The 13,112-nt window shown below is 41.8% G+C and overlaps 1 protein-coding gene across 1 annotated transcript in view; it reads left to right on the top strand.

The window, feature by feature from the left end:
* The first annotated feature begins 2,476 nt into the window (after positions 1-2,476).
* The window catches only part of KCNK5 (potassium two pore domain channel subfamily K member 5), a 32,328-nt gene continuing 21,692 nt past the window's right edge, over positions 2,477-13,112 (top strand). The window contains exon 1 of the mRNA XM_042887550.1: positions 2,477-2,662. Within this exon, the coding sequence (XP_042743484.1) occupies positions 2,477-2,662 (186 nt within the window). The remainder of the gene's footprint in view (positions 2,663-13,112) is intronic.

Raw genomic sequence — 13,112 nt, 5'->3', positions numbered from 1 at the left:
ATCTTCTACTTCATTTCTCCTCTAGCACATAATTCCCATTTTGATTTTTTACTACTGCAGTTCAGCACTCCTTTTGTCTTCTTAATGTTGCCTTTACATAACTGGGGAATCCCATGCGAACACAGTGATGCTGATCACGTAACATGCTTGTGGATTTTGTGGTTTCTCCAATTCTGCTTTTAGGCTGCCAGGAGCCTCTTGCAGATGTATTTTCGCAAAGCACTATACAAGCTAGTAGGCAGTAATGCTAATGTGCCATGTAAATTTCTGTGGGCAGTCTCACACGAGCATCCATTTGGCATGAGTCAAAGTTTTAGGGATAGATGTCTATGGATACCTCCTAACTGGGGCAGTTTCTTTGCTCTCCACATGCTTTTCTTTTACTTTTCTCATACTCTGTATATTTTCTCCTTGTTTCTTTCCTCTTCCCAACTCTCTATTCTCCCTTCTCCTATTTCAGTCAGGTCCACGTGAGAAATTTCAGCCGGCTTTTGGAGTGTGAGCTTCAGCTGATATACCTAAGCATCCTGAAGTCCTATGAACACCTCAATTTTCTTTATTGTTTTCTTCCTGCTTAGGGGGAAAGGGGCTGGAGGAGTCAGAGCTCTTTGTCATGTCATGTAACAACACACTGCTACATTCTGTCACTGACATGCTACTTCAGGACAAGAAGGGGGGCACAAGGATGATCAAAGGGCTAGAGCGTCTCTCCTGTGAAGAAAGGTTGAGAGAGTTGGGCTTGCTTAGCTTGTAGAAGAGAAGGATGTGGAGAGATCTCATTGCAGCAAGAGAGAGACCACTTTTTTACATGGTCTGATACTGATGTGACAAGGGAAAATGGCTTTAAACTAAAAGACGGGAGATTTAGGTGGGATGTTAGAAATAAATTATTTACTCAGAAGGTAGTGAGCAGCAGGTTGCTCAGAGAAGCTGAGTATGGCACATCCCTGGAGGTGTCAAGGCCAGATTGGGTGAGGCCCTGGGCAGCCTGAGCTGGTGTATGGCAACCCTGCCCATGGCAGGGGGTTGGAACTGTGGAGGCTTTAAGCTCCCCTCCAAGGTAAGCCATTCTGTGATTCTTTCCCCCACTATTTAAATCTTATTTCAAAGCCTATTCACAAAAAAACAGGCAGGCCACCTTCCATGTGACCATGGAGGCTGTGAGCAATGCCCAAGAATGATTCCACCAGTGGAGAAAGCTGGTGAACTTTACCATCAAAGGGTTTGAACCACTCGCACAGAATCATAGAATCGTTTGACTTGAATGGAACCCTTTCTAAAGACCATCCGGTACAACTCCCCTGCAATGAACAGGGACTATCCCTGTTCGTACAGCCAGATCATGTGCTCAGAGTCCCATCCAGCCTGGCCTTGAGTGTCTCCAGGGATGGGACATCCTGTTCTCTGGGTAGGTTGTTCCCATGCCTCACCACACTTACTGTAAGAAACCTCTTTCATTAAATTTGGTCTAAATCCTCCCCTCTTTTAGTTTGAAACCATTTCTCTTTGTCCTATCTTAGCCGGCCGTATTAAAGAGTCCCCTTCTTTCTAAAAGCCTCCCTTTAGACACTGAAAGGTTGCTATCAGGTCTCTCCAGTTAGCTAGGGAGTCACTTCTAGGGTCTTACCCTAGCTGCCAAACTCACAACACCCTCATACGGGAACATGCAGAAAGGTATGATTTATTGAGTGTACAATAGGCACAAAGGAAGAGATGCTGTTCCTGCTTTGAAAGGTCTCTAGTGCCCTGGATCACTGTCAGGCTGAAGCCTGGCTACCGCTCTTTCCATCCTCCTCAGAGCTCTAGACGACTTTCCTCCAGCATTTTGCCAAAGGTCTCGTTTCACGACCTTCCAGCATTGGTACGAGCCCCCACATAATAATAAAAACACGTCGCGGAGGGATGTCGCCCCTTTTTTCCTCGAAGAATGGAAAAGCGCCCAGGGCACCGCGGCCACAGGGCCTCACCTCGGCGGCCCCCACGCCCTCTCCCAACAGCCGCGGGGGAGGGGAAGGGAGGGGAGGTCGCACGTTCCCCTCTCCCCCTGGCGGGCCCCAGCGGCCGCCCCTCACCGCGGCCGCGGGGCGGGGAGCGCCTCGTGGCGGGGCCGGCGGCACCTCGGGGCGCACCGGCGGCGGCGGCGGCCTCGCATGCGCGCAGCTGGGCGGGCGGCGGGGGAGGAAGCGGGAGGGCACCAAATTCAAATCGTTGCTGAGAAGGGAGGGGAAAATATACGGGGGAAGGAGGCAAGCCCAGGGGGAACGGAGAGGAGCGGAGGAGGAGAGAGGGAGGAGGAGAGTGGGAGGGGAGTGTAGAAGGCTCTAAGGGAAAGCGGCAGAGGCCAGAGAGGAGGCACGGCGGACGGCGGGGAAGGCAGAGGTGTCAGGGGAAGGACAGGGCGGCTTCGGACACCCTCGGCCGCAGCGCGGGGCAGCCGCCCGCCCATCCGCCCTCCCCGCCCGCGCGCCGCGGCACCATGGTGGACAGGGGCCCCTTGCTGACCTCGGCCATCATCTTCTACCTGTCCATCGGGGCGGCGATCTTCGAGGTGCTTGAGGAGCCGCACTGGCGCTCGGCTACCGACGACTACAAACGGCAGAAGACGGAGCTACTCAAGCAGTTCCCCTGCCTGGGCCAGGAGGGGCTGGACAAGATCCTGCAGGTACGGTGGGGAAAGGGGTACCAGGCAGGGTGGCAGGTGCCGGCGGGCGTCCGGGGCGGTACGCAACGGGGCAGCGCGGGGCTGCCCGCTGGGAAGCCGGCGGCCGTCCCCTCCTCGCAAAGCGCAGCGGGTCCCTGAAACTGTCCCGGGAGCGCGGGGAACGATCTCCGCCCGCCTTCACTGCTTAATGGCAGAGCGATCAGGTAGGTCCCTGCTCCTCATTCCCGCAATAAAAGAGCGTGGGGTGCCTCGAGGTGGGCGCTCCTTGCGCGTGGGGATGACGAGGTGGCCGGGTGGGTGCTCCCGCTCCTGTTCGGCGCGTTGGTTGTGAATGCAGCTCTTGTTTCAGCACCCGGAGTGGTTTCTCCTGCCTCAATGGACGTTGTGTGTGAGGAAGAGTAGGTGAAGCCAAGTCTTGATCCTTTTCAGTTTGGTCTGGATTAGTATTTATTTTTTTTTTTCTCGCCTTTTTTTTTTTTTTTTTTTTTTTTTTTTTTTTTCCCTGTAGTGAGTTGTGAGGAAAACACGTGTGGGGGTCTGAGCAGAGGTCCGCGAGATCAGTCAGGCTGCAAGCCTGAAGGAGAGGTGCAGGCAGGTCAGAAATGAACGCCTTGCACGCAGGGATGCTCACTGTTTCTGCGCTGAGATTCTACTTTGGGCGAGTGACTGAGAGTTTCTGAGCCATAAGGAGCTGATAATTGCCTCATTTCCTATCTGGCAGAATGCTTCTTCAAAACTAATCATTAATCGATATCACGTAGTAAGTGTCGGAGTAGTATAAACTTGGAGCCTTTTGGTGGATGCGGTGTCGATTGAAACATTGTGGCAAGCAGAGGCGAGCCACGGAAAATAGGCTGCCCAGATATGAGGGACTCTGGTGGTGAAAAGGAGTCCCTCAGGACTTTATTTCAGAAATGTTTATATTGACTGGATCTTATGGTCATCGTGCTTTGGGCTTTTATTTTTTTTTCTTCTCAACTTTATTCCTAAAATTTACAAAAAGTCTACTAAAATACTAGGGAAATGACTCATTCATTCTGTTGGCATAATCAGTTTTGTGCGAGCTTTGAAGAGATATGGTTCTTGATGTTATAAGTTTGTGGTTTAACATTTATTCCTTCAGCTGGTGACTGTTTCGTGTCTGCTTCAGATAGAGCTTTCTGTTGGTTGTGTCCTTACCATTTCTGTCTTAGTGCTTTCTGTTAACTACAGTTTTGTAGTATGCAGTGAAACAGTGAATGGAGGCTTGAAATTGTGAAGGGATGCTGGAAAATGAAAGACATGCATGCTTTGCTGCACTAGAATCTTAACTGAAATCTTACTCTAGGTTATCTATTCCCAGGAGAAGAACCTCATCTGGATTGGGGTGTGCCTTAAGCCTGCAGTGTTTAACTTGCTGCTGATATAATTCAGAATCTAGATTCTGGCTCAGTTTAGAATAAAACTCATGCTGGTATGAGGGAATTATTTAGCTAGTGTTTTTCTGTGACCCTTACCACAATTAATCCTGTAGCAGTAGAAAGCTTTTTTCTAAAACAAAAAGACTAGGAAAAAAAATTCTAGGGCAGATGGACCACATGAGATAATGCATTGTAGAGTGTGAATGGGTGCGGAGTTGATGAGAAGAAAAGCAGCATAAGGCAAACTATAGGCAGATCAAAGTAATTGGTTTGAGTACCTCTGCACACCACAAAGTGGAGGAGGGACTTCCCTCTTCAGTGTGTTGGCTCCTGGTGATATTCTTGTATTCCTGCTTTGCCTCTGCACTACTTCCAATTATACCTTAACTTTCCCTGTCCGATCTTGCTGGTCTGATGATCCCTTGTAGATATTCTGCTGTCATTTTCAGCCCAGTTTAGCTGAAATACAAATCTTTGCTTGCTCTTTCACGCTGACTGGTGACTGGAAACTATACTATTTGATTTATTCTGGATTTGTAGTTTTGTTGCTGTTCTTATTCAGCATGAGAAGTGATTGGAAGGAGAGAAGTAGCATTTCCTACAGAGGAGGGTGACAGGGTGAAACAGTCCAGCTGAAGCTAAGGGGGAAAATAAACAAGAAGTCATAGAAGGTAATAATGGTTTCATCTTGAATGAGCTGTAAAGTATACTGCAAATAGTATTTGTAATGGTTATTTGTTGACCTCTATCTGTGCTTTTTCTGTTGGGTTTTTATGATTCTTTAAAATGTTACAAATCTGTTTTCTTTTGGCAAATCCTTGCCATCTTGCACTCATACAAAGCCTCCAAATATAGTGTTTTACAATTTGTCATCACTGACTTTAAAATACGTGGTTTTTTTTCTTTACCCACACTTTTCTTTTGCTCCACTGAGCCACTTCCATGGACTCCTTGAACTAGTTCTTAGAATTTTGCATGACTTGACTTATTTCCCAGCTTTTGTTTTCAGTTTCACAGCCTCCAGTTCATCTTAGAGCTTTTCCTCTCACTCTGCTTGTGGTCCCCGCTGATGCTCATGTGACTCTTCACAGCCACACCGAACTCTTCTAATTACTTGTCTGATATTCTCATAGGATACACATAGAATAAAGTTTTTCAGCAAATATAACCATAGATAAAAAGTTAAATGGTTGTTAAAATGCAAAGATGCCAATAAATGTTTAAGTTGAACTAACAATACCAATTTTGTTTGCAGAAGCCAGCTGAAAAGTGACAAGGACTGACTTAATCAGAGACAGATCTCTCTGCTGCCCTTGTTCCCCACCCAGGTTAGCTTGTGTGTTCACCTCAGCCTAACGTTAGCTGTAAGTGGAGTGGAAGTTCTGTATGGAATGGATGCAAAGTTAAATGTGTAGGATGATCTTAACTGTTCAAAAAAAAATGATGAGGTTGTCGGCACAGGTTTTCAATTCATATAGAGAGTGGCACGTTTGTACCTTCAATATGAGTGATTCTTAAGGGGATTGTATTTTGTCAAATACTCTCTAGGGCTTGTATTCTGTAATAGAAGATTTCACAACACCTGATTACTGTAGAAATACACTGCAATAAACTTTATTGAAATACATAACACTTTCACAAATCTTGTAAGACGAGAGTTTTAGGATAGCTAGAAGGTATTTCTTCCCTAATCCTAAATACCTAAGAATAAGCTTAAAAGTAGCATCTAGCAGTCTTATGTGAAGAATCTATTTGCTGTCAAGTATTATAAGTGCCATGAAAGTATTTCCTAAACTCTTACTGGAGTAATGCTACTTAAACCCTTATAATATAAGTGTTTGACTGGAGTGTGTGTAGGCTGTTGTATAGAACTCTACAGCTTTGCCTTGGCTTGCTGCTATGGCTCAGAGTCCTGGGACATTTTAGGAGGAGGAAGAGAGGAGGCTGTGAGACCCACAGTGATGGCACCTTCTCTTACCCTCCTGTACAAATGAGTTTTGGACACAAAGCAAAAGAAGAGTAATGTGATCGTTTCCCTCTTCTCTAGTTCCTTACTTTTACTCTTTATTGCTCCATCCTGATTGTGAAACATCAGCTTAATGATAAAGGAGCTATTCATGCAAGGAGGAGCTCTCTTGACCCTCATACCACTATTTATATGAGCAAAGGTTTGCAACACTGAACTACATCTTGTTTACTAGGAAATCTGTTTTGCTGGTCCACTATAGTCATCAAGGAAAGAAATGCTTTCCACTGATAAACCTCAAGGCTAGTGAAAAGAAAGGGAATAATTTAAAGGTAAGTGAAAATGGTTACTTTCCAAACAAAGTAATAAAATGAGAAGAGAAACTAGCTAAGCTCAGGAAAAGCAGGCAAACTTACAAGAGCAAATAACTGAGGTCTTTATTTGAAAAGCATGCAGGACTGTAAACTGTCCTGACAAAGAGCTTTAGAAACTTGAATGTTTAGGCTTAAAGCCCAGTGCTGTGAACAAATATTTAGAAGATTCTTAAGGAGAGCTTCAGCTAAGATATACTTGGCACACAGGAGGATTATTCTAAAGGAAATAACCTCAAGTGGCTCAATAGTGGTTTCTCCTTTTTTTTTTTTTTTTTTTTTTTTTAGTTCTTATTTTTTCCAAGCCAGGATGTCTTCTCCATTTGCAAATACTGACAGGTGCACTTCTGAATTCAAATTTTCTAAAACCTTGTGTTAAGTTTTAAATGCTTTTCATGAGTTCAACATTCAATTAAGGGGCCGCACCTTTTCCTTATTGTTAGTAGAGTGAGTTGCTCTCCAATTTAAAGTTAATATACACTTTTTTTTTTTTTTTTCCCCCAATAATCTTTCCTGTGTTCATGAAGAGGTGAATAAATACAATATGGAAGATTCTAGACATCTAGGGCTTGTTTGGTAGTCTGTTTACTTCCTGATTCCTTCTACCTATCGTATTGAAGGTAGAGGAGACTTAATTGGAGACTGAATTCCATAGCTTAAATGCCAGACAGTCTGTCCTTTTGCGTGATCTGAACAACGTAAAAATGAGCAACAACCAGACAAGAACAAAGCAAATGATGAACAGCAAAGACATTAACAGCAATACCTAATACTTCCCACCTAACGATTTGACAGCACACATGAGGCTCATGCCTGAGAAATAGCTATTGGTAGATGTTTACAAATGTGTAACTTTAGTTCTGCACTCTCTTTCAGCAGAGACAAATGGAGATTAAAATATAGGATCGCTGTCCACAGTGCCTCTGTGGCATCTCAGTCTAATGATTATAGATACTGCTATGGCAGCATTAGATAAGGAAACTTGAGGACAGGCAGTGCTACTTTATACCATAGCTTTTTTCTGTGTGCACCTTCATGCAAAGTCATGTGTAACCAGACATGCTTTCCTGTCGCATTTCATCTGTCCCTGCCCCCTTTTCTGTTTAACCTTTATATTGTTTAAACTTTCTTGGAACATAGTTAAACAAAGCTGATAGTGCATACGCAGCAACTCTCAGCTGATGGAGCAATAGCACTTCATCAGAAGTTCTGATTTTCCTGCTATGGGCTTAATCCTTGAATGCTTGTAGTATATTGTCCTGTTACTTTGGGGACAGAATGTTTCTACTGCCTGACATGTTACCTTCTGCTATTAGGTGTGTTTTCTAGCAAGCTCTGCTCCAGAGATAATGGTATATGCAAGTAGACCCGCAGACTATTAACAGCCTGTTGTCTTAAAAGACCATAAAACCCTTGTATATATTGTTATTGCAATACACCTTCTTTAGCCAGAGAAAATTGAGTTTAATTATGACTTTGTGTAGATTTCCATTTTAAAATAAATTGTTGCTTTTCTTATTAATATTAATTATACAAAATGAATTGTTTTGGATAGTGTTGACCTTTAAAACAATCCCATTTCATACTGGTACTACGAATAGATGTTAACATATTAACTTGCAAACAGAAGCAAGCTGGATTGCAAACGGCAGTCAATAGTTTGATTAACAGGAAAGCTATAACCAGAAATATGGACATTCGTATCTTATTTTTATCTTAGCTATGTTCTGTGTTCAGAACTCATGATAGTGGTCTTGAAAGCAGGATAGTATTGTGATAACTGTTTCCCAGACTGAAAATGAAATTATCCTTTCTTGGGTCTCCTTAACAATGGCCTAAAAGAAAAATGTTGTGGTTTGTTTTTTGTTTGTTTGTTTTGAGGTAAAGTTTGTCATAAGTTCCATTGGTATACTTGTCTAGTAGTAAACTAGCATTACAGTCTTATTGGGGTTCATGAAACATGATAATATCTATATATTTTTTAAGCCACTGGGATAATCTTTTTGTTCTCATTGTGTTCTCCTGTTAAAACTGGGAACAAAGTGCTCTAAAACACTGTCTACATTAGCAGGTAGTGCAGGCCAATAGGAATAGACTTAGAGAACAAAACTACTGGTGTTAAGGACATGATGATCGCTATATTTGCAGGAACTTTTATTTTCTGCTGACTCTCATGTGATCCTATGGATTTAATGCCCATGAGCAAGTAGCTCGTGTCTTAGATTTCTTCATTGAAGACATCTTCAGGTTTAGCTTAGTTCAGGATTAGTTCAGCTCATTAAGCTCTGAGTCTGCTCTCTAGAAGTAACCAAGATACGTTAATAGGGGACAATTGGGAGAGTTGGACTTTTGTGTATTCTTCATTTAAATTAAAATACCACTATGCTATCATCGTGATGTTGTGCATGTTGCTACAAACATCCACAGGATATCTGCGCTTAAAGTCAGATTAAAATCCTGAAATATAGTATGCAGTATGTTCTCCTCATCTTCACTAGCTCTGTTTGTTGAAGGGATGGCAAAAAAGTCGTAACTGTCGTCCTTTGTGTTCTGTCTTCTAATTTGGGTTTTTCAACAGATGAATCTAGTATTATGGTATCTTTTCTCCAACACACAAAACGCCAGCACGGAACCTTGGATTTGCAGTTTGTGTTCTGTTTTTATCCTTCTTACTTTATCACATCTCCGTATTAGAAGCCTTAGATATTACAGTAATAATTATGTACTTACCAACATTTTAATTGTAGGCAGGAGAGATCCCTCCTAGGCATGGCTTACCCTAGCGGCTCTATTTACAGTCAAATCAGTAAGGAAATTACCTTTTGTTCTTGTGTTATGTGAATTCCAGTGGATAAAAGGAAATATTGGGTGTGAAATAGCTTCTGAAATGTTTTAGGCTTCAACTTCATACACCGTTTTCTTAAGAGGAAGAAACATGAGCACTGAAAAGGGATTAAGAAACCTAGTAATATGTATTATGATATATTATAGCCTCTGCTGAGTCTGAAGTTACGTTCCTTTTCTACTGTGTGCATCTGCAGTGCTTCTCATGATTGACTTGTTTCTAACTCTTAATGTGGGATTGGTTGTTGCTGCTGCCTCTCTGAGGGACTACGTTTCTGCCTTAGCCAAATGGTAGAAGCAAACTGTGATTGAGCAATCTGACAAATAGTAAATTGACTTTCCGTGCCAGCATCTTGCAAATGTTGTGTAAGCAAGTTCCAGCTGCTCAGAAACAAAACCTGTGTGACACTTCCAGGTTGCAACAGGTACAAAAAGAAAGTCCCAATTGAACCTATAATGGATGTCTGAATTCTGATCCTTCTTATCATCTAGGATGTCAATTCCTTAATGTTAGTTTGGATTCTAGAGTAAGGCATGAGGTTGTCAGATGATGCTGGCTATCAAGTGACGTATCTAACAGAACTTGAAAATAATATTGCAAAGGGCTGTCAAGGTCCTGAGGTAGAAAGCATAGTCATCTGTTTGGTTTTGTTTTTGTTTTAGTTGGTTTGTGTTGTGGCTGGTTGGTTTACTTGTTCTGGTGGCTTGGCGAAAATGTCAAATTCAGTGATGACTTCTGTGCATGACTTCTAGTACTCATATTGCTGCTCCTTTTTTGCACTCCGAACCTCCTCTAAGCGAGTAGGAAAATCTTTGAAGGAAAGTTGCTCAAGAATCATGTGTGGTCTCCTATCAGAGAAACAGCAGCTCTAAATGTTTTTTCTAGTGTTTGAGAGAAGTGAGGCTGATGAGTCTCCTCCAGGTACCCAAGGAACAGAGGAGGTATCTAGAGCCAAGCAGCTGCATAAGGAAAAGTGATATAATCAAACTTGGTTTCTCCTTTAGCAGTCCGGCTGCAATATCCTACTACAGATGCAGCTGTTACAGTTTTTACTAAGTACCTTTACAGACCGTAATACAAATATGCTAAAATCAAGTTAAGTAGTTGGATTATGATAACGTGCCAGGTAAGTTAGAATTTCAACCTTCAGGCCTGTGTAAGTGGTGTGTACGTGACTGCAGAATCATAGAGGGCAATTCTGTAATCAAAGTTTGCCTTGTTGGCACAAGGGTTTTTGAAGGGCATTGGAGTTCATGTTTAGAAAATCACTCTCTCTCATTGGTATCAGTGCAGTCTGAAAGCTTTGTTGAGTGATTGTTGTCAGTTTGCCCTTTTAGAATAATACTCTGTGTTTCCAACTTCTTTTTCCCCCAAAATTTTTGAGGTGGAGGGCAAGAGGATAAGGAAAAATTTTGAAATTCTATCACAGCAGCATGGCAGTAGTAAATTTTATTCTGTTGCCATGTAATTTGCTGTGGTAGCACTAGTATCTTTGCTGACTGAAGCTGCAGTATGACCACAATTTTTTATTAAGTTGGTATGTAGTCTGTGCAAGGTCTTAAAGCTATCAGCTTGACTGGTGACATGAACACAGATATGTTACATTTAAGGAGTAAAATAAAGAGATAATTCACACTTTGAGAGTGCCTTGACTTTATTTGGGTGGATTTTAAGACTGCTTCTTCAGCTCTATTACAGTATAGGCAGTTGATATTTTGGACAGATGTCCCGTCAGCTGTGGTTTTGTTTCCTGCTGAGAATAGCTTCACACTGGTTGTTGAATAGATTCTTACAGCTGAATCCTGTGTGTCTTTCTTACGAAAACTGTCTCACTTATTTGAGGTAACTGAAGATTTTCTGTGGTTTTAATGACTTTCTGAGTATTTTGGATGCCAGGCAGCTTTTAAGGCACAGGTTTCTCTACTTAGCAAAGTGCAAGAGCTTCCTCTGACTCCAGCTTCTAAGGAAAAGGTGATAGATGCCTGCTAAACAGGGATGACAGCTGCAGGAAATCAAAGATAGAAAAGTAAGCAGTGTAATGAACAGAAGGCAGCAACGATAGTGCTTCTGCCAGCTGAACCTTCTTCCTGCAATACAGTAGCAAGATGATAGTAGGGAGTTTTGGCTTTCCTGCCACCCCAGGAGTGGGGCAGTTAAGAAGTGACAGGGCACAGACTATTAATTACCTCCCACATATCAGTGCTTATTTTTTGCCTTCAATTACAATGTGTTTCTTGTTAAATGTTTAGGAGTGACCTGCAAATATATGGGAAGTTTTATGAACCTGGAAGTGTGCAATTTGATAGTTTTATAATGGAGGGCATGGTGGGTGTGAGGAAAGGTTGAAATTGTGCCAAATAAACTGGGCTGTTCTATGCAATAATTCCACTGAAGCTGAGTGACTAATGAGTCAAGCTTGTTGTACTGTAAAATACAGTAACTGAAGTAGGTGTCCTTAAACATTCCAAAGTCACCAGTGCCTTGTGTAGCTATAATAATTGAAGCTGGGCTTTGTTGACTCCCCTACCTTCTCAATTCTCTTGCATAATATGAAATAATTTTCTCTGTTTCCACTGGGAAAATTCCCATTTTTGTAATTGTTAAAGCATTTCCATTCTTCCTTTTTATATCAGTAGTAAGATGTAGAACAACATCATAATGACATCAGATGTGGCAAACATTCTTATCATAGTTAATAAACTTGCTTGTGTGATGCTATCATTGCAAAATCTAAACAAAGGTAGTTTGATATTCAAGTGGCTGAGAATGAAAAACTGTAAAATCAGCAATGGAAAAGATTTGCACTGCTGCATCTCAGTTTGAAGATTAATTAACTAGTGACTGCTCATTGAGTATTACAGGAAAAACAGTTCTAGGGCAAAGTTGAAAGATAAACTCAAGCTGTGAAATAAGTTTGCTTGAAGTTTTTTTCAGGTGAATAGCCTTTTTTGTTTGTTTATTCAAAACACTTTCTATAGAATAGAATATATGCAGTGGTTTTTTGGGGGGTTTTTGTTGTTGTTTTTTGAACCAACATTTTTTGCTCAGGGACTAAATGTGATTTAGTCTAAATGGGACTAAATGCACTTCAGTGATTTTTTTTTTTTTGATAGTGTTTTCAGTTTCATATCTGCTCTTTTTTGTTATTTTTGTTTTTGGTCCAAGTTACAGATTGGAAGCTTTCATGGGAAGAAAGCCTCTTGTGTGTATGTGGTAATGTAAGACTGAACATAACAAAATAGCAGAAGATTGTTCCAGTGTATTCTTTTTAATGTTATACTGTTCATGCAGCATTGAGTTTAGTTATGTCAGCACACATACAGTGTTTAAGAAATATTATAATGCTTAGACAACTCTTACCAGCAAAATAATGTTATTCGTTCAAATTCAAGCTCTTACCACATGGAAGTGATGCTATTACAGATCTGAGTGTGTCTAGATAAGGCTCTTCCTTTGCACAGTTAACTTAGTTACTGATCACAATCCTTCATATCCTGCCATAACTGTGTTGGCACATCTCTCTGTTTATATTTGAAAATATTTGTCCAGAGTAGCTTCTTCCCATAAATGCTAGGTTAGCTCAAGGCTGATTTTTGAGGGGGCTTGTAGTACGTAACATAATATTGTTTCAAGTTTAGCCATGGATAAATCTAAACAGTCTATAAGAGAAGTTTCAAAACAAATAGTGTTTCTTGGCAGTTTTCTTCCCCTTGATACTTCTCTTAACATAAAGCCATCACCTTGCTACTCTTACAAAACATCCTGTCTAAGTTGTTGGAAGCTTGCATTGCCTTGCCTCCTCCTCCTGCAGTCTGAAGGAAGATACGGACAGAGAGACTAGTGTGGTGAGGTTATCTGAAGTTTTTAG

This window comes from Lagopus leucura, unplaced genomic scaffold (genome assembly GCF_019238085.1).
Source record: "Lagopus leucura isolate 7727_CA_CO unplaced genomic scaffold, USGS_WTPT01 Super-Scaffold_73, whole genome shotgun sequence".
Taxonomy (NCBI): domain Eukaryota; kingdom Metazoa; phylum Chordata; class Aves; order Galliformes; family Phasianidae; genus Lagopus; species Lagopus leucura.
This window is presented reverse-complemented; position numbering and strand designations above follow the sequence as displayed.